General features: G+C 41.7%; 2 protein-coding genes across 6 annotated transcripts in view; both read right to left on the minus strand.

Annotated features, from left to right (window-relative positions):
* Positions 1 to 20588, minus strand: part of LOC126637644 (probable acyl-CoA dehydrogenase 6) — a 78303-nt gene extending 57715 nt beyond the window's left edge. For 2 of the 3 annotated variants that reach the window (XR_007628392.1, XM_050311022.1), the window contains exons 1-2: positions 20325 to 20588; positions 8811 to 8931 (exon numbers count right to left, since the gene is read on the minus strand). Coding sequence is in view for 2 of the 3 variants with exons in the window: in XM_050311022.1 (XP_050166979.1) it covers positions 8811 to 8931; positions 20325 to 20504 (301 nt within the window). In the remaining variant the exon portion in view is untranslated. The remainder of the gene's footprint in view (positions 1 to 8810; positions 8932 to 20324) is intronic. The other variant, XM_050311028.1, reaches the window with a different exon arrangement.
* A 117-nt stretch (positions 20589 to 20705) lies between these two features.
* LOC126637668 (guanine nucleotide-binding protein G(I)/G(S)/G(O) subunit gamma-11) lies at positions 20706 to 24506 on the minus strand. 3 transcript variants are annotated; one of them, XM_050311058.1, is made up of 3 exons: positions 24281 to 24446; positions 24045 to 24148; positions 20706 to 21145 (listed from the first exon to the last, which is right to left on the minus strand). In XM_050311058.1, the coding sequence occupies exons 2-3, from the start codon at positions 24138 to 24140 to the stop codon at positions 21020 to 21022; spliced, it is 222 nt and encodes a 73-aa protein (XP_050167015.1). In that variant the 5' UTR covers positions 24141 to 24148; positions 24281 to 24446; the 3' UTR covers positions 20706 to 21019. The 3 variants fall into 3 exon arrangements, with proteins under 3 accessions (XP_050167015.1, XP_050167004.1, XP_050166996.1); XM_050311039.1 differs by having other exon boundaries at positions 21008 to 21145; positions 23956 to 24148; positions 24281 to 24506; XM_050311047.1 differs by having other exon boundaries at positions 24045 to 24421.
* Between the last annotated feature and the right edge of the window lie 1549 nt (positions 24507 to 26055).

Here is a 26055-nt window from a genome sequence, read left to right on the forward strand (position 1 = left end):
GTGTTTCCACTTAAATGATGCTTTCTGCACCATTTTTTTAAAACATGTAGGAGATCAGAAAAACAAAACCTGTTAAGACTACTATGCTGACCTTCCAGCATGTTGATGATAGTCTGCAGAGAAAATACCTTATCTAAGCAGGGCTGGGATTTACCTGGCTAGGGAACAGCTCTGTAGAAAGAGAACTGGGGGTCCTGGTGGACAACAAGCTCAGTATGAGTGAGCTGCAGCAAAGAAAGCCAACAGGATGCTGGGCTGCATCAAACAAGGGCAACACCAGCAGCGGTAATGAAGTCATTTTCCCACTTTACTCAGTGCTTGTCAGGCCATGCCTGGAATATTATGTTCGGTTTTGGTTCCTGCTACACAAAACACATGTAGACAGGCTGGAGAGGGTTCAGACAAAAGCCACAAAAATGATCAAATATGGAGACACTCTTTTCACAAGAAATCACAGGGAAAAGACAAGGGATAATGGGTACAAGGCGCTCCTGGGGAGATTTTGATTAGACACAAAAGGAGAAGTTTTCACAATGAGAACAATCAGCTGTTAGAATAATTTCCCCAGAAAAGTGGTGAGTTTTCCAATGTTGGACACTTTTAACAATTTAAATGAACAGTGTGCTGGGCCATCTTGTCTAGCCCATGCTTTTGCCAAGAAATATGTGAACAGATGATCCTTGAGGTTCCTTCCAACTGACATTCTATGATTTAATTATTTAAAAGAACAAAAGTCATCAAAAAATCCTTCTATCCTTCTCTCTCTAATATATATATAAAAAATAAAACAGAATTTACTGCAATATATGCAAAAATTTAGAATGCATATACAATCATGCTTATCATTATAAAGTACAATGCAGGACAGAATATTACTTTTCCATATGGGGTACATATTACACTCTGGAAAGAGCAGTTGCACACACCTGAGCCTCCAGTTCAGGGAACCTGAATTTTCATAATCACAGAATTTTCATAATCCTCAGGGGTTTCAAAGCACACAGTAAATAATGTAATTCAAGTTATGATGTTGCCAAATACCTGTTTGCCTTTCCACAAATGAGCCAAGCAGTTGTCTTGCACTGGCAAGATTGCCCCATCAAAAGAACAAGTTTTGAAGTTTTAAAGCATCCTTCACTCCTGTCTCCAATGTACCTTCACTTCAAAAACAATTCACATATTTTTAACATTTACTAATCAACTGACAAACTGAGGGTACACAGATGATTTTTTGGACTGATCTCAAATCTGCTATACAGTGTATTATTCAGATGAAGCAATAAACATTATTGTGCCAACAAACCAGACTGTAGACTCCAAATATTTCTCAGACCAGTTTATTAGACTTTAAAAGTATTCTGTAATAAAACCAATCTTCTCACTTCCTACTTCACTTAGTAGAAGATATCATGCAGTCTCTGATGTGCATATCAGTATTACACGAGAGTAAACAATTAAATCAAAGTAGGCCTAAAAGCAGCATAAACAGAAGACCTATGTCAAATAACAAGCTATAGATAACTTCCAGGTTTGTTTTAAATGATGATGCCTATTCCCCACAATACAGCATGATTAAAAACACATTTCACTTCTCTTCATCTCTACCTCCAAACTCACTTGTTCCAGTCTTTAAATGGCCAGTAATTAAGCCCCAAGGAGCTAAATTACTTATATTACTATCCTTCCATCTTTTTATTACTGTGTGGTATATGAATCTGTTTAGTAGTTTAGCACTACTTATCCTATAAGTAAGTTGTCTGTCACACGCAGACTCACAAATACTGTGTCCATGCCTGTCCTCTTTTCTGGGATAAAACAGAATCATAGAATAGTTTGGGTTGGAATGGACTGTAAAGGTCATCTTGTTCCAAAGCCCTTGCCCTGAGCAGGTACATGACCTGTTTTTCAGTTGCATGAGAAGGCACTTTACTGTTATGGGGAGCTCTGAACTTCCTTACAGATGCTGGAGTGACCAAGGGCTTATGTAAGATCTCCAGGGATTAGATTATTAACAATGCTTATGATTTTGCATGAACTGGGTCACTAGGGATTAAAAATGTTAGAACAGCTAGGAGAACTAAAACTAAACATATTTCTTATCTAGTTTTCCCCTTTCATTTCTTCTTATTCAGTTAAACATGTTCAGGTTTGCACAGCCTGGACTCTAGCTTCTTATCATGCTCAAATGCTGGGGATAGAAACACTTAACTTGGAACAACACATTTTAACTGTAATCTTGTTAATCCTCTGTTCAAGCTAGATATCAATCCAAGTTTTTGGTCTGGTTATTGACCCATGGGATCTGCAAGTGTTGACAAGTCAACACCTTTCCAGAGATTTTCTACATCAACCTCAGAATGACTGTTTCACAATATTTTTCCCCATTTCAGCCCCATGAAAGAAATCAGCCTTCTCTTCCAGCAGTTCATAATGCAAAAATGAGTGGGTAAAACTGAATTACGTCTACACTTCATAAAGATAATTTTCCCATGCTCACAACACTCAGTGTACTGACATGCCTCAAGGAGTAATAGGTGCACTCATACCTTTCAGAAAGATTTTTGATTATGCCATCTAGGTGTATGACAGATGTCAAGAATCTTCAGACCGGGAAAAGACAGCTATGTGTAAATTAGAGAGACTTGCAATACCAATTTTATTTTAGTATAAGCTCATTCATTGGCCAGACTTTATCAAAAGGCAGTCTTGCCATTCGATCCACAAAAGTAAAGGATAAACAATACTCTTCTAGTGCAAACTTCCCAAACAGTATGTCTTATTTGATGAGGTCTCAATCCCTATATTCTTTTGAGGTGTTATATGATTTCATATTTCTTTAATATATTCACCTGCTCTCTTTAGTGTGCATTCCTCTCTTACTCACAATTATAAAATCAAGAACATCAGATCTGTAGCAGATTTACCTCTGTGAAAAATCCCTACACCGAACAGTTTCCTGCAAAAGTGAAGGAAAGTCAAGTACAAGAGAGGACAGACTCTCCTGCACAGCCCAGAGCAGAACAGGTACAGAACAGGAACAGAACAGGACAGCTGTGTTTAACTGTCTCTTCTCTACAAACATAGTCTAAGTGCTCCTCTTCAGCTTCAAGACACTGTATAGGTCTGACAGTTTGTGCAAAGCCTGTGATACACAGAAGAGAATTTGGCATGGCAGGTATGTCATGAGAGAACGGTGCATCAAGAGCTCAAGCATTTCACTGCACGTACATAGGTGGGCATTTGCTCCCAGTTAAATACTTCTCAATTCCTCTGAAAAAAAGAGGCATTTTAAATTTCTTTCTCAATATCATTTTGACATAACCTGTAACTACCAGTGGTACATGTACCAGATTTCAGAAATTCCTGAGTCTGCCCCTGAGGTACTGGTATAAGCATACCTGAAGCACATGAGATACTGCTGTGTTGTGCATTGCAAGTCAGAAGTGTGAGGATTTGCTTTATCTCAAGCACAAAAGCAGAATCCCAGGAACTAATCCAACCCCTCTATGAACAAAACCTTTAAAGGAAGATTATCTCTTGCACAAAGACTGGCTGTCCTTCAGTAAGTCTGTTCTCTGCTGGGTGTTTCTACAAAACTGCTGTTGGTAGCTGAACAAGCTATTCCCAGAGGTACTGCTGCACTTCCCAACCAGCCATGAAGAATGAAGGACTCCCATTTCCAAGTCATCTGCAGAGCTGAGAAAAAAACAAAGATGAATTCAAGCACTCATTTCCTTGTCTGATCAGAAATATCTGATTATCTGTGAAATGCAGCAAACAAACTGTCCCCTCCCTACTATTTTCAATTGAATTTCATCCTGCACTTGCTAGATGGGACTTGAATTGTCAGCATTTCACAACTGCAGAGGAGTGAAAAAAAGTCTCACCCACACGGGAACTTATATTTACCCTTACAAAAACCTGTTTTCCTGAGATTTCAATCCAATTCACCAAATTAACAAGATCAGATAAGCACATGAAATTTCTTATACTTATACTCCAAACACCTGCCATCCATCACTAATTTTGTCATCAAATTGATTCAAATAAAGTAGTGATTTATTTGACCTATTGGTTTTTTGGAGGCCTATCAAAATTATTTTTTGATTGCAAAACAGGTATACATGATAGTTGGTAAACACTTCAGAGTGCTGATTTACTGGTTCATTGCTGTCTGAAAACATGGCACAACAGTTTCTCTCACAAACTTTTGGAGAGCAACTATTATTTATGAACTACTATTGCGCTCCTTTGTAAGCAAAAAAGACATAAGCAATTAGTTCAGCTGACTATGCTTAAATTTAAATCAAGCACAAGCATTGGAGCCAGTCCACTGTAGCCATACAGAAATGGTTTGGGGCAAATGAATTCACTTCTGACAAATATATTCCTTTTCACTTTTATCCACAGATATACCAGAAGAACTTTAAGTTACTCTATTAGATACTGTCAAACCCTCTTTCACCTGAGCTACTAAACCCCTTTCTACTGACAGAATTCACTGCTCCTCCCAGGTCATTCCTTTCCTCATTCCATATAATAATAAGGCTTAGTATTACAGAAAGGGAAAAAAAATAACCTCACATAACTCTTTCCAAGTTGAAACAATAAAATTAAATTGTTACAGTGACTCTCATAAGTTCCCACCAGAGAAATGCAGTCATGTGAAGAAAACAACAAAATTAACCTTAGAGGGTAGTCTAGATCTAAATTCCCACGTTCACACACAGATGCTTATAATAAACAGGCTTTCTTAAGAAAAGATATTGCATCATTTTCCAACTGCAGTGCAATCAATCATTTGAAACATTTGGGTTTTTTTATCAGATGCTTATCTGTCTCAGGTGACAAGAACATGCTGCTTATTACTTTCTCCAAGTAATATATCCCAGCAGTAAGGGAATGAGATAGACAGTGCAGAATTATACATTCCTATCCATGTACAAGCCTTTCCAGTTTCCTGACTTTCCTGGTATATTTAAGAACATATTTTCTAAGTTCACTGATAAGTGCTTAACAGGAATGAATGAAGGCTACTATTTGGACAAATCTGTCAAAATTATTTCTAGATGCTAATGCATTCTACTAAATATTCCTGTGGTACTGCCAGTGAAAACACTAATGAAATACCCAGAGCAGGCATCATTATCAGTCATGTTTCACAGTGATGCTATGTGAATATGCAGGAGAGCAGACATTGCCCTCTTACAAATCTTCCTCTCCCATCCTTTACCGGATTCCTGTACTTATGCATCAGCTGATAAAATCAACTTTTAATCATCTGCATTGGCCTACACAGGCACAGAACAGTACATTTTGAGCCTGTGTATTTGGCAACACATCTTAAAATTTAGCAACAGCCAAGGCTTTTACTCATAAACTCTAATATCACAAATGACCACACAGATCTTTGCAGCTTTTACTCCAATATCTCATCTCATGCTTAATGTACACATTAAAAAAATTCAAAGAATACGTCTTGCCCACTTCCCTTAGGAAACCAGACAACGGCCAACAACCAAGACTATTTAAAATATTGTTGCTGCCTGCCCTAGTATTTTCAGTCTTTAGTTTTGGGACTGTAAGTACCTCCATAAACCAGAATTTTATAATTTTTGGGTAAGTACTCAGTAAATATAAATCAAGAATAGTAAGTATATAGAGATGCTGGGTTTTTTCCCCTCAAACTAAATACTTTAGGCTGGACTGAGTGATTCTGTAATAGAGCAAAATTACACTTTATGCATAAATGATTTCAATTTTCAGCATGTATTTTACTAGTAGGAAGAATCTGCCAATATAACAGAACAACACAGACTTTTTCCTAAGGAAAACCAGCATATGCACTATTTTTGAGTCATGTAAAGAGTAACAGAGTAGACAAATGGTTCAAAGAAAAGATACTGATTCCAGTAGAGAACGGACCAGACAGCGCAGTAAGTTAAATCTACTTACCATCTTAAGAATTCTCCAATTATGGGTGCATGTTTAGGCCTTGCCCACAGTGTTTACACAACCCCTCCAACTAACATCCTGAACCACAGCCAATATTCACTAGAAGCATAAACAACTGTGAAAATTGCATAAGAAAACTTTGTTAAGTTTGTAGCCCACAACTGACTATAGTGAGGGTTGATAGATAGAACCTTTGCAATAAAAATAGTGCACCAAATCAGTTCTCCACAGAGAAAGTTTCCAGTGATAAGGGACACATGTAAAAACCTGCTCAAAAGCAGCTCATTGTTCATAAAGGGAATGGTGTTTACACAGGAAAAAGTCCACTTTCAACAAATCTGAAATCCAACAGATGTTTCCTTCTATCTAAGCAAAACAAGCTTGTGATCCTTTTCTGCCCAACCAGAAATTTTCAAAATTAATTCTGCAGGAAAAAACCCACTTCCATTCTTAAGAGAATGATCTTGGAAAACAAATTCAGAAAAACTTGTATTTCAAAATTGCAGCTGCTACTGAAGTGAATTAACTTTAAAAAAAAAAAAAAAAGAAAAGAGAAAAAAAAGACATTCTTTAAAGAGAATATTTGTTTTATGGTCTGGATTTGAAGAGATACAATATGATAATTATAATTTCGTTTATGCTGGAAAGACCTACACTGCTCTGTATTGTAATTGCTCTCCTCAATTCAATTTAAGCTCTCTTCTCCAGACCTCCCAAAACATCCCTCCAAAACTCCCAGCTGCCCTTGGCTTCCACAAATCTCTTAAGACCTCTCTTCCTCTGCACACAACACTTTAATAACAGAAGCATCTGAGCAGAGCATAAAAGGCATGTCTCTTAATTTTATTTTAATTAGTGCTACCAGTACCCGCTAATCACACAGGAAGTGTAAGTACTCTGTAGAAGTGTAAAAGAGAAAGAATTTCAGGCTCTGCCTAAGTTGTGCTATTGAGACCTGCACCACACCTGAAACAGTCCCACACCTGACTGTTTCACTTACTATCATGAGAAAGTTTCAGGACTTTCAGGTTCTACCTGATGTCATTACACCATTACACAGCAAAGCTGGATCTGGTGACATTCTGTTGCACAACTGAAAGCTGCAAAGACAGCATCTTCCAAGGAGTTGATGCATTTTCTGAACCCAACAATACCTTGCTCCAGAAGACGAATTGAGCTGGACCACAGGTTTCTGAGAATTCTATCAATTTTTTATACCTTTTATAAAATGCAGCTGCAGAGGCCAAAAAAATTACATTAACAGCTAGAAACAAGCATCAAAGCCAAAGTTAAAACAGTCCTAAACATGAGTTTGACAAGTGTAGTCAGTGCATGCAACTGTCTGTGCCCAACTTTACCTCCACAAGTCCCTTCTTCACTAGATGTCACTCCAGGTATTTCTTGTCCTATCTATTTTGTGAGCATTATACAAAGTTCCCATCTCTACAATGTTTTATGTCTGCATGCTCAGCACTGAGGTTCCTTAACCCAGCTGAAGGCCCTGCATGCCCTGAGATGAATATAACAGGACAGGACTGCAATCTGCCAGCAATATAATGCACCACTATTACAAACCAACATGAATATTAGCAGTGTGAAGGAGACCCACTGAGATGCAATTCAAATCTGCCTATGAAACAATTATAGCAGAAGGCAGAGGTGGTTTTCTCCCTCCCCCAATAATCCTATTTGTCCTTTAAATAGATCTGAAGTATAATCTCAAACTGTCAGCATTTCTGTAAAGAAATACCAGCTCAGACCTAATTGGATTTGTCAGACAATCATAGCTAAACAGTTCTCTGAGCTCCAACAGCTGAACAACTAGGGAAAAATCTTCCACATTGTAATGTATAAGAATATGAAAGTTTATTTCAAGAGGAAAAATTTCCTGTGAAAGTAAGTGGAAAAAAGACCTAATTTGTTCCACAGAACTCTATTGCTTAGCAACATAATGGTGTGGCACAGCTAAGGTTGTGTGAGCTGCTCCATATAGGCAACTGTCTACAGTTAACTGTTCAAACACTGTCCCTTCAGGCTGCTCTGAATTCATCCCGATTGTTAAAAGTTTGCTTGTGTAAACCTGCTTTTGTTTTAGACTTTTTGACCATGGGTAAGAAAAAGGGAGAAAAAATGCAGGGAATTCTGACATGAACATGTAACAATACCATTTGAAAAGAAAACAAGTATATATTATATCACATGTAAACATAAAAACTAGAATATGTGAAGAGCAGAAATACTTTCTATTCCTCTGGACTTTCTTTTTGCATCACCTTTATATATATATATATGTACACATGAAACTTGCTCTGTCATTGCTGTGTGTTAGGCTGTTCTGTTCAGGCTCTTGTGGGCTAGAATAGTATATTTTAAAGACAGTCTAGGGCATAATGGCCTAAAAACCACACTAACCTCATCCTCTGAACGGTGAGACAGAATACATTGCAATGATGTACAGGTTGCAAGTTAAGGAAGTGTATAGGCCAAATCTTAAAACACTTCCAATGCCTTCAAACTGTGGTTTCATTACTGAAGATTATTCCATATGTGTCCAGATCCACAAGAAAAGTTATTATACAGATTTTATGTTGAAAATTGAAGTGATATTCATTTCACTGACTTTACCAGTCATGCAGGTTTTAACATTTATATTTGGAGGATAACAGCTGGAGCATTTGGCAATGTCATTTGCTGTATTTGCAGACTTGGCAACCAGTACATATGCGACTGAGGAATAAAAGTAAACTTTGCACTGAATTCCAACCCATGTTTTGATCTGGGTCAAAAGGAAATTGAGATAATGTATTTAGTCTATCACCATCAACATCATTACTAGGAGTTATACATTCTCCTACCTGTTGGCTTATCCACACCAAGGAATCCAGCCTGTCCCAGGGTTTTAAACACTTTATGTGCTGGGAACTGTCCTTCTTCTTCCCACTTGTCCACAAAGGGATTAATCTCCTTGTCGATAATCTAGATTTGAAAAATAAATTTTAGATGGTAATAACACAGACATTCCTATACAAACAACTTTCACTAATTTTTCCTAAAAATTGTAATATAAGAAGAAAAGAGAAAGGTACAGGAAAAATTTTGAAAGTCCAATAATTTTCTTATTTTCTGTTGGATATCCTTATTCTACACCCATCCACAACTATTACAACAGACTTAATGAAGAACATATTACTAATTCTTATAGCAATTACAACTACTAAAACAGGAAGCCACCAGAGGTGGTTTAAGCCTCTCCAAGTCCTAAGAAAATGGTAGTTTCCCCTCACCATTTGTTATCTTTTTGGGTACAGTTCCTAGAAAGTGTCAGGAAGGGAAATCTGGATTATTCTCAAAGGGATGTTGCCAAAAAAAGTTGATGAGTTGTTCACAATGACCACACACAGTACCAAGACAGGCAAGTGGGAGAGACTTCATTTCCTCTTCCTTTACCTGAAACACTCGCAAGGAAGTCAGTGCTGTTCAGGGCAGTTATGTTCAGTCTGTATTTAGACTCCCCTATGGTCTGACAGAACACGTACTGGAAAAACATAGTCTTCTTCCAGAATTTGTAATATTCCCAAGTCCAGTCCCTGGGCAACTCTTGACTATGCTCCTGCTGCACACCTACCAAAAGTCAATGTCCTAAGCTGCCTGGCTACTGTCCTTGCTCTGTTCAGGCTCCTGTCTTCCCACCCAGCTGTTGCAAGCAAAACAGGTCTGGGATACAGCCCCTACATTCAGTAACACTTTCAGGTTTAAGAGCACAGGGGCTGGATGTTTCACTCTACAAAATTCCACATTTCCATGGCCATGGGAAGGAAGCAAAATGGGCAGGTGCTTTTTTGCTGCCTACCAGCCCAGTGTGAGGCAGACATAGTTTTGATAGCTCTCAAAAGGAGTCAGATGTATCCTGCCCATCTCTCCTACCTCCACCAGCCAAACTAGGAGTTGGCACAGGCCACTTCCACCGTGTGGCCAAATGCACCACACACCTGGATCAGCCAGGACAAGGGGCTCCAAACAGAAATATTCTTCCCTCAAACTAAACTCTATCAAAAACAAACACCAGTAGCCAATAGAAAGCTAAGGTTTTTAACATGTGACCATGATTTTACTGCTGTGCTGTTTCACGAAGCGAGAATTTACTTTTTCAGGAACTTACTCCTCTTAATCTTCTCTCCACACTAAATAAACAAGTCCTGTGGTGCAAACTATTTCTTGAGCTGGAAATAGAATCCTCTCCCTCCCAGACTGCTGTGTTCTTGAGACCCTGAGGAACCTTCTTTCAAACTATCTATTTATTTCACATTCTTTGGAGAACTCCAGCCCATATATGGCTGCTTTCTGCTTTTCAGTTGGCCACAGAAATAAGTATACTTCATTGCTCATAACAGAAAAATCACTTTTTTCAATTCTCTCACCAAATTCTGAAGAATTAATATACTAAATGTTCAACTCATTCAGTAATTATCATCTCTCTTCCTCTCTTATATTGATTAACACAGGCCTCATGATCAATAGTAACAAAATAGCAGAACCCTATCTAGGAGAGTTCACATTTCACTTCTATATTGAGATATCCCAGATGCTCAGATCCTAAGATGCTGACCCTCAATGTTGAGTTACACGTGGTGAAACACCTTTTTGACTGTAGTAACATCTGGCAATACTCATCAGGTAACATCCAGGGAAATGCCTGAAAGAGGTTATGAAATACATAAAGTTTTCCCAATGTTTTGATGGATCTTGGCAAAAATATAAAGTGAATGTACTAACAGAGTTTTATGTTTGTTATGCCTGGTACTGGGCCAACTATTTCACAGCCTACATAAAAAGCTACCTCTGAAGTTAAACGAAGTCAAAAGAATGACTAAGCCATGATTTCTGCAGATTGTAAGCTGCTTGCTCCTGTCCCTTTGAGTAAACCTCAAATCACTTACCAGAGTTGAATTATTACCAGGTGAAGTCTACCATGCTGAGTAAAAGAAGATCTGCTTTGCATGACACAACAAAAAACCGCAGAGATAACCTCACTGCACAAACTACAAATGGTGCATGCCCTTAAACTCAAGAAAAAATTAATATCGCAGTCCACATGCTGATAGCCACAGTGTTTTCTTAGCCATTGGATCCTACTGGACTGTATTTTTACAAAGAATTAAATAGTTCCTGTCAAAAGCTTTTACACTTCAGTCACAAACTGCTTGCAAAAATCATACATGTTATTTTATAATCATAAGGGGATTGGGGAACACCTTCCCTTGTACTTCCACATACAAACACAAGCCACATTGCTGGAGAACTACAGTACTGCTCAGTTGGCTGATTCTTCAGCACTGATTATTGGATATTATCATCCCTTCCTAGAAAAGAGAAACAGAAACAGGGAGAGGAATTTTCAAAGGGTCAAGTCAGCCATGAGTGAAGGAACTCAAGTAATTACAAAACACGTGCTTAAAACATTGCTGAAGATGGGTCAAACAGTGCTGTACTCCTAACCATCAGATTTGTCCCTTCCCTTGGCTTCAACAACTTCCTCACATCTGTGCCGTCAGAGAAATATTTCACACTTGAACTGCAGAGACGCCTTATGTAGGCACCTTAACTTAAACCATAATGTTTGGTTTAATGTTTGGTACCATGCAGTGTTTGGAAAATACACAGAAGTGAGCTTTTGGCAGCATGCAGCAACTGTTCTGATGATTTATATGTGCTTGATCATCTCATGGAAATTATGGGTGTCGGCATTTAGACTTGCATCACTCAGATACCAACTATAACAAGATCTAAAAATCCTATCAGTAGAAATATTCAGCATTGCATAGTACTGATGCTATCTGACAGATATTCCCAGCCACAAAGGAAATTCTTCCACCTGATCTAGCTGGTCAAATCTCAATGGCATTAGGGATGTAAAAGTTGATTTAGGAGCCACATAACTTTCCCACCTGCTGCTAAAGTTCCATTAAACCACAATAGAAACTGTTATTTTCCTGACAGTGAAGGTACAGTAAGTCTCATGTATGTGACGGGTGTTTTTCTCAGGCTGCTTCATGTGAACATTGAAGATGCACACCTAAAGGACTGGGCTCTGGAGGCAGCCTTGGTTTAGCCTGCATCCCAGTGGTAATTCAAGCTCCTCTTTGGGGAGCCTCAGGGCTGGTATCAGCTGTGAATTATCTCGAAAAACACTGGTGGATATTTGCCCAGTCGGAAACTGATAGAGCAAACAAACTCACTTCTTGTTGAATGATGGTAAGAAAAATAAAAGTGTTTTCATTAAAAATAGTTTTGAAAAAGTTTTGTGAAAACAGCACCTGTAGCTTCCTGCCCAGGAATGGGGAAATGCAGTGACAGGGTTATACAGAGGCCAGAGACAGAAATTCAGATTTTATAAAAGTAGATTATTCTAATTTATCTTTAAAACAAAGCAATGAAAATACCCCTCCAAATCATTGCCAAGAGTTGCACATTTTGACTATTTTCCACTGGAATTTATTTACTATTTAAATGAGAAAAGTAACAAATATTTACAGCTGGGTGTTTTCCTTCACATAATGCTCAGTATTCTGTGCTGATACTGTACCTACAGGTACCCAGAAACACTAGCAATTGCCATTTAATTCTCACTGCATTCTAAAATAAATGCATTCTACGACAGTAGAAACTGTAATTGAATTAATTTGGTTGCTGAGAGCATGTATAGATGTCCTTTACAGAAATTAAATTTCTTTTCATTATTCACCAGCAAGTTTACCATCCATCATGCAATTCAAACCAGAAATTAAAGGCCATACCACTTCTACACACAATACCTCTTATATCCACACCTTATAATACTGTACAGTGGTAGTATATTTCAGCACACTATTAGCAAAATTATGAATCTTGAAAACAATACACTGAATTTGTCAAAAAATTACACAAATTTTTACTAAAACTGAGTTATAGCTCAGCTGAGATTAGATTAACTTACTAGAAAAGCAAGAGAAAACGTCCAAGAAAATGCTATTTTATACTAAGTTTAAATGGACTCTGAGGGGCAGAATTAGATTAGGTGTTACGAAGAAGTTCTTTACTCAGAGAATGGTGAAGCACTGGAACAAGCTGCCTAGAAATGCTGTGGATCCCCCATCCCTGGAACTGTTCAAGGCCAGGTTGGATGGGGCCTGAGCAACCTTATCTAGTGACTGGCATCAGTGCCCATGGCAGGGGGATGGAAATAGATGATCTTTAATGTCCCTTCCAACCCAAACCATTCTACGATTCTATGACATAACTGTACATATTGTGTTGGGAACAACATTTTTTTTCCTTTAAATCAAGTTACAGTAATGAAACTTGGCTCTATTAATATAATAACCAAAGATGACACAATTAATAGGATCTTTAATGTAAAAAGCAAATAAATAAGCAACAAACTTCTGTGCTTCCAGTCCCCATGACACATGCTAGCAGAAGTCAGGAGCTGCCTGAGTGCCTCAGTCACCCCACATGCTGGTGGCAAGCCTGGACCTGACATGGGTGATGCCCCAGCAGGAGAACTGATAGTTCAATCTCTGATAACAGAGAGTGCAGAAACAGGGGCAAGTATGTGACTTAAAAAAACACAACAAGTTAAAAAAACCACATTAAACAAATATGATTTAACCATACAGCAGTCAGAATATGTTCCCTGCAGCACTAACCTTGCCTGCTCATACAAAGTTATTTCACGCACTTTTTTCTGGCAACCAAAATCCAGTATTAGGAGCTTGTCTGAATTCTGCAGTGATCTAGAGAGCAAAATTGCAGCTTACTCTTTCAGGATGCATCACCACCATTGGGCAAAGGTCTCCAGGAAGTTTTGCAGGAGTGTTTTCTGGTGATTGTTTTCTTTGGGGCTTTTTGTTTGTTTGTTTGTTTGTTTTGGTTTTTTGTTTGATTGGGGGTTTTTTGGTTTTGTTTTTTGGGGGGAGGGTTTGTTGCTGTTGTGTTGATTTGTTTTTTTTTTTTAATACTAATTGAAAAAGGGGGATCGCCCTCAATCCTTCTCCTATAAAACATACATTATTACTAGTTAGGACTTACCTAGGAGATCTATGTAAAATATGACTCACTGCTATGCAAGGGGTCCTGTCAAGATAGGAAATGTCCTAGATGTCACCAAAACACTTCTCCCCTTTCCAGAAGGAAGGTAAGTCTTCTTGTCCACAATGGAGAAGATTTGGCATTTGGTGCACTCTCTGCACCTCATTCTATATTCACAGTTGACTACCCAGCCAAATATATGGTGTGACCACCTGGGCAAATGATTGTCTACAGGAGTTGTCAATGAAGAATCTGCCCTATTGCAGTATGGGATTTGGGACTAGGCCTCAGTGATGATACAAAAACTTCTGTACTCTGAGCTGTCATTGGACTGCTGCTGGAACACAAGCCAAGAAAGTGTTTTCCACAATGATATGGGGTTGAACTAAGAAAGTTCAGTTTAAGAGCAGACATCTGTTTCATTACCCTGTGAAAAACATGTGGCAGGAAAAAAAAAACTTATAAAAGCAGAATTTCCAGATAATTTAAAATAAAGAACAAAGATGAAGTAATTTTAACTTTAAGCTTTTTAAGTATCTTTTTTTTTTCATACCAAAAAAACCTTAAACAGATGTTGAAAAGCAAAATAATGGCTCCACCTACACTATTTAAACACCTTGCCAGTCCCCTTGCTTTGGTAGGACTACAGAGAGATAAAGTTAGGACCACACTGAAGTACCTGGCTGAGTATGGTCTCCATGGCAGACACTTAGGCTCACCATGCTCCTTTTCCATGGACTGCATTGCTGATATTTTATTTTGCTTGTAAATGTACTAAGCACTTGACAGAATAAACAAAAAGACATATCAACTACATTAGCTTACAAATAACCCCTCCTCAATCTACTCTTCGCACATGTGCTCATTTAGTTGTAAATACACAGATATTTCTGATTTTTCCTCCTTTTCCCTTTCACTGTGGATGGCACATAAGCTTGAGACATAAAGGAAAAAAAGTAATTCCAGCTTAGCACTATAAAACCAGTTCAAAGGGGAAGATAATACATCACCTAGTGCTTCGGGTATCTTTAGGATACTTCTACTTCTTTGTTCATTGCTGCAAAGCGAGGGTGAACAGGCCTGGCTCACATCTGGGTTTCTCCACTGCCATTGCACATAGCTGTGGCCAGAGCTGAGCTTCCAGAGAAGCTTCTGGTGGATTTCAGACCAATATTCACTAGGCTTATATAAGAGAAAAAAAACCACCAAATTTTCCTAATAGGTGAAAAATATAAGTCTGAAACAGAAAGACGTATTTAAAACTGTTTAATCAGAGCACCAAAATTCTACTGTACTTTTAATAAAGCTGTGCCACAGGCAACAAAGTAATCATGAAATGTGCTACAGCACTGGCTACCAAAGACTGCAGTGATCAGCAAATATGGGAACAAACTGTTACTAAATTAACATTTCTATTTCTCAGAGGAAAAAAAATAGTGAAATTAAAACCTCTATAACATAGGAGTTGGCAGCTTCTCATTGTATAATAAAACATACCTGTCCTCATCTATTTTTACAAAATCTAATTTTTCATGGAAAAATTTATAAGTATTCTGCAATTTTGCCTGGTTTATTCACTTGGCAGTAACTGGACACACTTCTGTTTAAATCATTGTGTTTCTTCCCTTTCACTGCAATACAGTTCCTTGCAACATACCTAATGCATAAAGCAAAGCTGATTACTGGTTCAGAATTTTGAATACTGATTATCTTTTGATCCCATACATCTGGCTACAGATTTTACTTCAGGAAACCAGAAAATCCAAACCCTGAATCAACCACAAAGTTTTTGCCAACACTTACTGAAAGCTTAAAATCCTACAAGTCTGCCAGGAGTACAGAAGCATGCACTGCCCTCCACCCTGTGCGTATTTGTTGGCACAGATCTGCGAGCTGGCACATCTGGGAACCCCAGTGAAGAAGCAAAGGGCACACATCATCATCACCATACTAAGAAAATGAAAGATCAGCCTAGGCACTGATCTTGGACAAGCCTTTTGGATGACTGAGAGCTGTGGCTACTTATATAGCATAGTATACTATACAAATATACTTGTATAGTATCCAGGCTGCTTGTATTGAGTTGTGAAAGCGGTACAGAACTGAGCAAGTGAGGATTTTTTTTGCTCCTCAACTCATACTTTTCAACACATAGAAGCTGAGTTGAGGTACAGTGTAATGCCCACCAGAGGCTGGAATGCTGGGATTTGGGCCCTCCTGACTCTGAATCACCTCCCATTAGGAACAAAAGTTTTCTCACTATGTCCCCCACCATTACATCTGAACTGTCATGGTAAAACCTGTATAAACCCCAGATGTTTGCTCAGTCATAAACTGCTTATTAAGACAAAATTTTAGTTGTTGTGAGTAACTGAATTGCCTAATCTAATCAGATGTGGCAATGATATAGCAATATAATAATTAGACCTGAGACACAAAAATATCCCTTAGGCAGAGAAAGTGTAACTCAATGTAGTGGAAATTTATTCTAACATTAATACGGGGTAGGAAAAAAATCCAGTGTTTGGACACAACAACTGTAATCTCAGATGTAGGCACTAATCTGACACCAAGCAACAAACAGGAGCACTGCTTACAAAATGCTTGCTGCATTTTTGCTACACAATGAAGCATTTGTACAATAAGTGAAATTTTTCCTACTCTCAGAAAAAGCTTTTTACAGGGCTTGCTTGAATATGCTGAAGCTCTTTTTTTCCCCCCTCTTACTCTTCTACACCAATTTAAAAGCAACTCTTGGTAGGGCAGTAGTGGATGTACTGGATGATCCCTCTTATTACAGTGGTATATCCCAGCTGCCTCTTCCAGTAACAACAAAATTCAATTATAAAGATTTCCTCTCTATTAAATTGCCACCAAAATTCTTGGCATCTGCAAGAGAATTAGCCCCATACAAATGTTTGCATGATTTTTCTGTCAGTCACAAGATGACAAAGGCTATTTCAAATACCCCAGAACCTGGGAATACACTTTGGTTCCCATAGACAGAAAGGACAGAAGGGCACTCATTACAGATCTGTGGGCCTTATCAATGTCACATTTAACTGTTTTCTTGCTGAAACTTTTATCTTAGGTGCAGGATAAATTAGATTTCAAAATTGCAGGTGCCAGTCATGTATTTTTTCAGATTCAGTTGCGTCTTTTCTCCCCTCCAACTTAGTGAGAAACTAACTTCTAACTGATTTATTGGTAATACCAGCAACTTACTACTTTGTTGTTCTGTGACAGGGGTTTATGATTTGTTACAAAGATAAATAAACAAACTCAGTCCAAGGTGCTCCAGTAGCAATAGTGGCCATCCTTCAGTATTTTACAGGTGGTCTCAAAAGCCATATTATTTTGATAGAGAATTTACAGTAATTTTACCAGAAGGCTAAGGCAAATGTTAATATTTAATTTGGATCATTCGTGCCCTAATATGAAGGGACATTAATTCTTGTAAAAATACATATATAATAAACACAAACTCATGACAACTCATGACATACATGCCAAGGGCGCAAATAAGGTATTGGTGTCCTTTGATGGAGTTTCATTGTCATGGGGGAAATTCTCATCCTATAGACACACTACACAGTGTAACTAGAACCAGTCACCACTGGGCATAAAATGTAACATCATTCATATTACATGGAACTCCAGAAAAATACGTGTCAAATTTACCAGTTTCTCAAACCTTTTTGGGAAAAAGCTAATGCCAGAGAAAAAGAGAAATGGACAGCACGTACACATCCTGCATGTATAGGAATACTGTTATGCATAGATATCCAGGGTAGGTTAAACCTTTTTCCTTCAAACCAGTTATACTGTAATTTAATTACTGCAGCAAGCTGTGGGATACCAGTGCACTGCAAGCATTGTCCAACAAGTTAAGGAAAAGTTACATTTTCGATTTCCAAGAGGAAGGGTGGTGACCTATAAAGTTGTAAAGGAAACCACTCACAGGGTCATTTCAATACCCTTGCTAAAAACAGCCCCCTGGAATTATACGTGTCTCTTCCTCATCCTGCTCAGAACAATTGGAAAATTATAGATCATTTAAAACACATTAACTTAACATACCAAAAAACAAAATTAATGGAGACCAAAAAAACACCAATTCTCACTTGTGGAATTGCACTGCTCATTTCTCAAATTTCTCTGGTAGTGGTATTAGAATTTAGCTAGTGGAAAACTGCCCCAGGTTATGTAACAAGTATATTTAAAATGTGGTGCAGATCCTGAGTGGTCTTTCTCTCCCAAGGACTCTACTTTTCAGTTTATCCTAAAGTCATCAGGGACAGGCTTAGCTTAAGCCAGAACAAACACTGATTGCTAGAAGCTTTAAGTGAACAACATCAGACTGGATTTGACATAAACTAGTGATTTTTCTTTTTTCCCTACATGATCAGATCAAATCTAAAACAAATGCTACATAAATATTTTTTTAAAATATAGGACAATGAAAAAATCAGGTTTATGCTGCCTACTGTGATTTCTTCTACAATATATTCATCACAGGGTTTTATGCAATAAATGTAACACTACATTCCTTCTTAGCCCATGATGCAATTACCTGCACTGAATCCAGCAAGGCAGAGAATATTGTTAGCTGCATTTCAACAGGTGCAGGGGGGCACAGAAATAAGGGAGGGGAAAGGTTTTGTTAAAAAATAAATAAATAAATAAATTGTGTCACACAGCAGAACAGCAAACATTGCACAGACGCTAATATAGCTACTTTCCCCCGCATTTCATCTCATCTCTAAGTAAACAAACAGTTGTGAACACTTGAAATATAATACAATGTGTGTCTTAACCTATCCATGACGAAGAAGCAGAACTTTTAAAATCTTCCCAATCACTGTCTTCACAATGTCTGGCTTTGTCCTCTGTGTTTCAGGACACTGATTTTTCATCAATGGACTTGTAGTGGCCAGGCAGGTGATGGAGAGCAGTGTGCATTGAACAAGGTAATTGGGCAAAAAGCTCTGCAGATACACGAAGGCTCCTTCCAGGTGGGATCAGCACAAATTTGACACGATAGTATTAGCTACAAAATTCTGCACTATTAATCCAGGTGGGAGAGGAGGATTCATTTCGAGATTCTTCTCCTGATTCTTTCTCTGGCATCTTATTTCTGCTTTGCAAAGGGTCCAGAAATTTAGGTAATGAAACTAATTTACTAAGAAACTGGTCATGGATGTCTTTCCTTTATTCCTCAGGTTTCTTCTTCTTAACATAGAAAATGAACCCACAAGTCCTAAAGCTCAATGAAACCAGGCCTCATGTTAGTGATAGAAAACACAATTAATTAAATTGCTTTTGGGATATTTTAACACTGGAAGTGTGAAAGCTAATGCGTGAAGCAACCCAAACCTGAGGTAAATACCGCATGACTCAGAAGTAACTCCACTATCTTTTGTCCACACTGAACTGGGATAGAGGTGAAATTGGAAAAAAGTTAAATTTATCCATGGAAATATAAGATTCTGAAAGTAATTTTTAAAAGCACCTATTAAAGATAGAACAGCACAGCTCCCAACCCACATAAAAAAGATTCAATATCTGGTAATCCAAAACATACTGTTTTTTAAAAAAATACAGCAGAGCTGTAAATGCTACCAGATAGAACTTGTAAACATTCCTACAGGTAAGGGTTAGGGTTACAAGTCTGGGACAAGTCCTTACACTCCCTAATGCCTTCCTCTGAACTCACATACTGTTTGGTCCTGTGCGGTTGCCACAAAAATGCTGTTTACTCCTTGCAGCAGCTACCGAACTTCAGCACTTTTCTCACTGGTTCATAGTCTAAAGGTGGATGTCTCTGACACACGGCTGCCCCGGCCTCGCAGCGTGCACCACACCAGGGCTCCCTGCCGTCAGAGCGGCTGCTTCTCTCGCTTTGGCAGGTGCTCTTAATCCTGCCACGCTGTTCTTCAGGTGATACTGACCTCGCTGATGGTAATGCACAGAGTTCACCAGCGCTGCCATTACTTGCAGATTGCCATTTGGCATTCAATTTGCGCATTACCTTACCAGAAGTGCGTCCCTTCCTCTGGACTTATGATTTAGTTTTGCAGGAGCCTTCCATCGCTCCCGTCTAGAGCGGGCTCAGTGACCGGCGGCACCCGGGGCCGGCCGGCACCGCTCGCCCCGCCGGACCGGGGCAGCACACGCAGGGAAGGCTGTGCCACCCCGCGGGTCACAGGCAGGGGACACGCGGTTCCGTTTCTGGCACGGGCAGCGGCAAGTTACGTATCTGAGCACACCCCGAGCCGTTCCGGGCCACTCACCGCCCTTGCCTTGGCTCGCTCTCCCCGCACAGGGCGGCGCGGCGGGGCGTACCCCCCTCCCCGTACCTTTCTGAGGGCGGCCCGCAGGTCGCGGTGCTGCGGAGTGTCACTGCCGTCCCTTGGCCCCGAGCAGCGACCCCGCAGGGCCGAGCCCAAGCGCGCCCAGCGCCCGCCGCCCCGCAGCGCCATGGCCGCCACGTCCGCTCCCGCTCCAAAGGCAAGGCCGAGGGCTGCCAAAGCCTGTCCCGCTCCAAGAGCCGAGGGTGAGCGCAGCCACCGTGCCCGACCAGCTGGCCCGGGTCACCCCGGCAGCCCCTGCCCCGCCCCGTCGCGTCCCCTCCCTCCTCCCGCTCCTCTCTTCCCCCGCAGCAAGCCACGGTAGCTCTCGGGTTACGGGCAGGTTTTCTTTAATGCCAACGAACAGCCATGAAGCGACCGACAAGCGGGTGGCGAAAGGGCCCCGCGCAGCGACAGGAGCCGGCCCCGCCGGGGAGCGGGGAACAGCCGGCCCTGCCGAGCGGCCCGCGCGGGTCTCGGCAGCTTTCGGGTGGGTTTCTGTATTTTTGTAAGGAGAAATAGAAAATAACAAGAAATCCGCTCCTGCGCTCGTTCAAAACGGACCGGCGGCGGTAGGGACACGCTAGTGAATCCGTAGGGGTATAGGAGCAGTGTCTGCTCCGGGGGCAGGCGCGGGGGCTGTTCTTCTACGCGATGACACAGCCTCCCTTCTCCTTGAAGGGATTCTTGTCCTCGGGAACCCCCTTCACCAGCGGGTCCTCGCCCGACCGCTCCTCGATGTAGTTCTTGATCTCTTCGGAGCACTTGGACACCTCGAGGGAAAGGACAGAGAAGAAACTGCGTTATGATGGGAGCTAATGAACATCAGAGGAGGAAACCCGTGAATTCACATCCTTCTTTCTCATTTGCCTTCCCGCCAAGCATAAAATATCTGACCACAGAGCAAGCACTAAGCACGTGCAGACTCAGCTTCCTTCCTCTTTTTTCTAGCCTGATATTCACAGAACATGTGAGTATCTCTGGCAATGTATATGCCTCTTGTAACAGCAGCTGCTGCACAGTTGAACTTACATTCTTCTTAGACAACGTAGTTTTATTAAGCTGCAGATCACACTCTCCCTCAGCATCAGCATGACTTACGGTCAATGGTTTCAGGGTCAGTAACTTTCAATTCAGCTTTAAAGCGTTTATAGCTTTACATGTTTTTCCCAGACAAAACATTCAGCAGTGCTTTTTCAATGGTAATAGAAATTCTTACTCTGTGGTTCTACTATAGCAATAATGCATTTTGAATGAGAGTAAAGACCTGACTAGGAAAGACAATATACTTACAGGTTACCCGGGGTTATTTTGAGCAACAGTTAATAGAACAGCTTATTGTGTTATAAGAGAACATAATACACATAACACTGCATAGGATTCATAGCAAACTAGCACTGATGTAGGTAAGCCTGCACAGAATCTGTCCATGGAGAAGAAATGTGTTTAGTTATTGTTCACTGAGACAAGAGAAAATGCAGTGACAGTATCTGGGGAGTCTGAGGGTGCACAAGTGAACCTCAGGAGCTCCAGAGGCTCCTTATCCACACACCCCTCTTGCTTCCTTTCCCTGTGTCAGCAGAAACTCTCCTTAGATGCTCGAATACCTGACATGCCTGAGGACACACACTTGCTCCTTCCCCACCTCCTCCCTTTCTACCCACAGTCCCTGCAGCGGCACAGCTGTGCAGCGTCAGCAGCAGAAACAGCTGTTGGCCAGGCCACTAGATGATTAATATTTCTAATTTAAGGCCCCTTGCCTTCTTTGTTAATTATATTTTACTTCATAGGTAGAACTACAACAAGAGAACCAATGAATTTAACTGCTGTATCACAGACAACAGAGCATGACCTGTGCAAAATTAAGCTTTAAGCCATCAGAAATAATAGACTTTATTGCCAGTTAAACAATGTATAAAATAAAATTTAGCTGCTTCTTGACCTACAAATGCCATTGCATGTCTTACTCTTCTGTGCCTTGCAAACGCTGTTCATTCAAATTGGGGCCCCTTATGCCATAGTAAAGTTGTGCTCCAAAGTCTATGCAGGACCAGGATTTTTTTACTTCAGTCAGTACTACCAGGATCATTATCACTTATTAAAAAAAAAAAAAAAAAAAAAAGGCCTGCTTAAAGACACGCTCGAACATTTTTATTCATTCAAAAAATTATTCAAAAGGGCACTTCGTTTTTGCTAAGGTATAGGAAGAGGTCAAGAAAACTTTGGCTAAAGTTTTTACTTTTGGTAACAAAAAGTATGCAGAAGTGTGGTTTCTGCATTTCCCTGTCCCTGTAACAACCATACATGTACCAGGGGACTATGGTGACTACAACACAGGTTTCATTCTCACAGTGAAACTTCTGTTACAATGCACTGGTAAAATTGAGCATGCTGTCTGTGCTTTACTACAGGTGAATTGAAAATACCTGTTTCCCTAAAGTGATCAGGCTTTTGGTTTATTTCGAAAATGTAGACTATTATTATTGTTATTATTATTGTTGTTATTATTATTATTATTATTAAACCTTTAGCTCCTGCAGAGTATATTTCAGTTGCTTGGGAACTCTCTGAGGGATGATATTGCTATCTATAGTAGTTCAATGTCAAGCCCTCAATACTGCTGGAGCTTTAGACTATACCATAAGACCTACAATCACTGATACCTAACTCACAACTAAAATGTAACTCTGGCGTTCTTATTTTCTGGGCTAAACACCTAGACCTGCAATGTAATTAGTGTCACTAATGCCACTGATTACCACATATAAATGTATCTTTAGTCCTAACTAGAAGTGTTTATTTAGATGTTGTTTGCTTCTGCTGCCGTGTAGAATAAGAAAAAAAATATATGTTTCAGAGCAAGATCAGTTCTGCGCGTCTTTCATTTATAGAAAATGTAGAAAACCACAAACTGGAAAGTACTTCACCTTTGGAAAGAAGCAATCAGTGTAAATGTCTAAAAGTTCAGCTTTTCTACGGGACAAGGCTTGGTGGGTCACGGCTCCGCACCAGCAGCCCTTTGGCTCCTGCCCTCCGCCCGGGAACTGCACAGTACAGGAAGAGGGAAGCGGGGAGCGGGCCGGGGCAGGGAGCGGTGCCGCGGCAGGGCTTCCCGCCGCACAGCACCCATCTCCTGGCACCGACAGATCCCAGCGCCTTCTGTCTACAGAGGAGAGGAACACAGCGCGACGTGCTCCTCCCTCACCTGGCAAGGCTGCCTTGTGCCGGCCTTGAGCTCCAGGGACTCGCGGGGAGGGGAACCCAAGGGGTGCCAAATGCACGGGGAAGAGCCGCGGCCGGCGCGCCCACGCCAGCCTCTCGTGGCGCCTTCTCCCGCGGTGGTGCGCTCCTTTCCGCCCGCTCCAGAGTCACCCCCGGGAAGGACCGACGCGGTATTAGCGGTGCTATGTCGACAGCGCTGTCCCCGGCCCCTGATCCAAAGCTGGCGGCAGGAGCCGTCGGTGCAAACCGCGGCCGTCCCGAAACAGCCACGGTTGTCCGGAGGAGCGGCTCCCACAGCCTCGCCTCCCCTGGCCCCGCCGCCCGCCCGACGTGCCCCCGGCCGCCTCATGAGCCCCCGCACCTCCGTCCGGGGACGAACGGGCTGCTCCCCGCCCCAGCCCCGGCCCCGGCGGCCGGGCAGCTTCGAGTCCTTTCTCCGCGCCCGCTCACCGGCTGCCTCTCCAGCTTCACTTCTTTCCGCAGCTGCTCCACTTCCATTTTCAGTTTGTCCTTCTCGCTCAGGTCCTCGATGTTGATGGCTGGCATCGTCTACACTGTCAAAGAGCGCAGGGAGGGAGGGACGACAAAAGGTTACGTCTGGGCAGCGAGGGCGCCGGGGCCGGAGCCCCCGGGCGGTGTCGGAGCGGTGGGACGGCCGCCCCCGGCCCGCCCCCGGGCTCACTCACACACTGCCGGCCGAGTTGCCCCGTTGATCGGCGGCGACCGCTTCCTCTCCGGCGCGCCCGCACCCGTTCTCCGCGCCGCTCCGGCCTTTAAACTTCCATGCTAATCCCCCCTAACCGGATTAGAGCCCGCCGTCCGGTCCGGCCCCGCTGCCGGGGCGTCGGGGCGTTGACACGGGCCCTGCCTGCATAGGGAGGTCCGGCCGTCCCGGAGCGGCCCCAGGCCAGTGCGTTCGGTCCCGCCGCCGCACCGGCGGCAGGAGCTGGAGGACCCTACTGTGCTGACCTCTCCGGCCTGTCCCTCTTCACCACTGCTGCGGGGCAAACGCAGCGAGGTCGATGGGGTTTTGGCCCAGCTGTGAAATCCTTCTCCCCAACACCTCCTTTTCCTCTTCCACCTCACGACCATCGCAATGGCTCATGCTTCTCCGTGCCACCAGCATCCTTTGGTTTTGTGTTCTTCTGCCCAGCAGCTAAGGTAGAAGCAGGTTTGCATGGGCACATTCCTCGATACTTGTGCGTTACTACCACGAATGGACTGGACTGAAATGGTAGAGAGGAGACAGAGTCACTCTAATGTTAAGTGCCCGAGCAGGCAGCCAGCCCATCAATGCCAGACACACCAGCTTTTGTTGGTAGGTGTGTCTACAAAGCAGAATTACAGCTCTGCATGAGTTCTATGCCTGGCTTGCACCAAGGGTCTCTGGAATCATGCAGTTATGAGAGGTGTCAAGGGTGGAGTACTCCGCATAAGAGAAGTGATGGTTTCAGAAGACACCAAAAGGAGCTAGGAAACTATTCACCTGTGGTCGCATACAGCTTTGAGGTCTAGATACCAAATAGGGCACTATGCTCTTTAGAACAGGGTGATCCCTCCCTGCCTATTTGTACAGCCCCTAGCATCTCTCATCCTGGCAGCTGCTTTTCTACAATACCACTGGATACAGAATTCAGGACCTTTCAGACAGAACATAGCTGCAGGCCATTAAAATGGGCTTGTAGGCCCTCTGTTATCTAGCAATTCAAAGGTCCATATAGGCAATCACCCTTCCCTCTTTCCACCTCTTTTTTCCTATTAAATATACTCATTTCTCCTCTCCCCACTCACCAGATGTAAGCAGCTGTCAGCAGTATGTAAGATTTACATCATTCTTCTCCAGTGCTCCTCCTGTAGGGCTCTTGGGGTCTGTATTCCTTTTATTTTAGCCAGTTCACTAAAAACAGTTTTTCTCCTTCTGGCTATTATCTCCCTGTTCCCAGCTGTTGATACGCAATTTTTACACTCCCATAATCTACGCTGGCAGCTTCATCTCCAGACTCTACCAGCTGCTGGTCCTGGGCCAGTCAAAACAGGAGGAAGGAGCTGGCCAGCCAGAGTCCTAGAGGGGCCAGGGCTGTTGCAGGAGTAGAAACACTGCGGTGTGTAGAGGCAGAGCATGTGCTGTGGTGGGCAAAGGTGTGGGAGTGAGCTGAAAGTGGGTTCTGGCACACCATTAACACGGTTAGGGTGGGAAGAACTTGGTATCCACAGCTCTGTAATGGAAAGCCTCCAGAGAGCTGTTTGCTGACTTGACTAGTTCTGTTGATGGCAGTCAGTAGTGGACTTTCTATCACTTGCTGTGTTAGCTTTTACTGTATTTCATGTATTTTTATGGATATTTACCTAATCTGAGTTATAGCAAAGGAGAAGCTGAAAAGCAGCACTGATGGATAGGTGGCTTTAGTTCACACTTTGATTGGTATGTGTGTGTCCACAGAGGAAATGGAAAATATGGAAA

The sequence above is a fragment of the Myiozetetes cayanensis genome, unplaced genomic scaffold (genome assembly GCF_022539395.1).
Source record: "Myiozetetes cayanensis isolate MyiCay16 unplaced genomic scaffold, myiCay2020 scf1, whole genome shotgun sequence".
In the NCBI taxonomy this organism is placed as follows: domain Eukaryota; kingdom Metazoa; phylum Chordata; class Aves; order Passeriformes; family Tyrannidae; genus Myiozetetes; species Myiozetetes cayanensis.

Coding starts and splice junctions, on each gene's coding strand:
- LOC126637668 (XM_050311039.1), bottom strand. CDS start 24,140: ATGCCAGCCATCAACATCGAGGACCTGAGCGAGAAGGACAAACTGAAA. Junction 21,146..23,955: donor CCGTTCGTCCCCGGACGGAG/GTGCGGGGGCTC, acceptor CTTTCCCTCGAG/GTGTCCAAGTGCTCCGAAGA.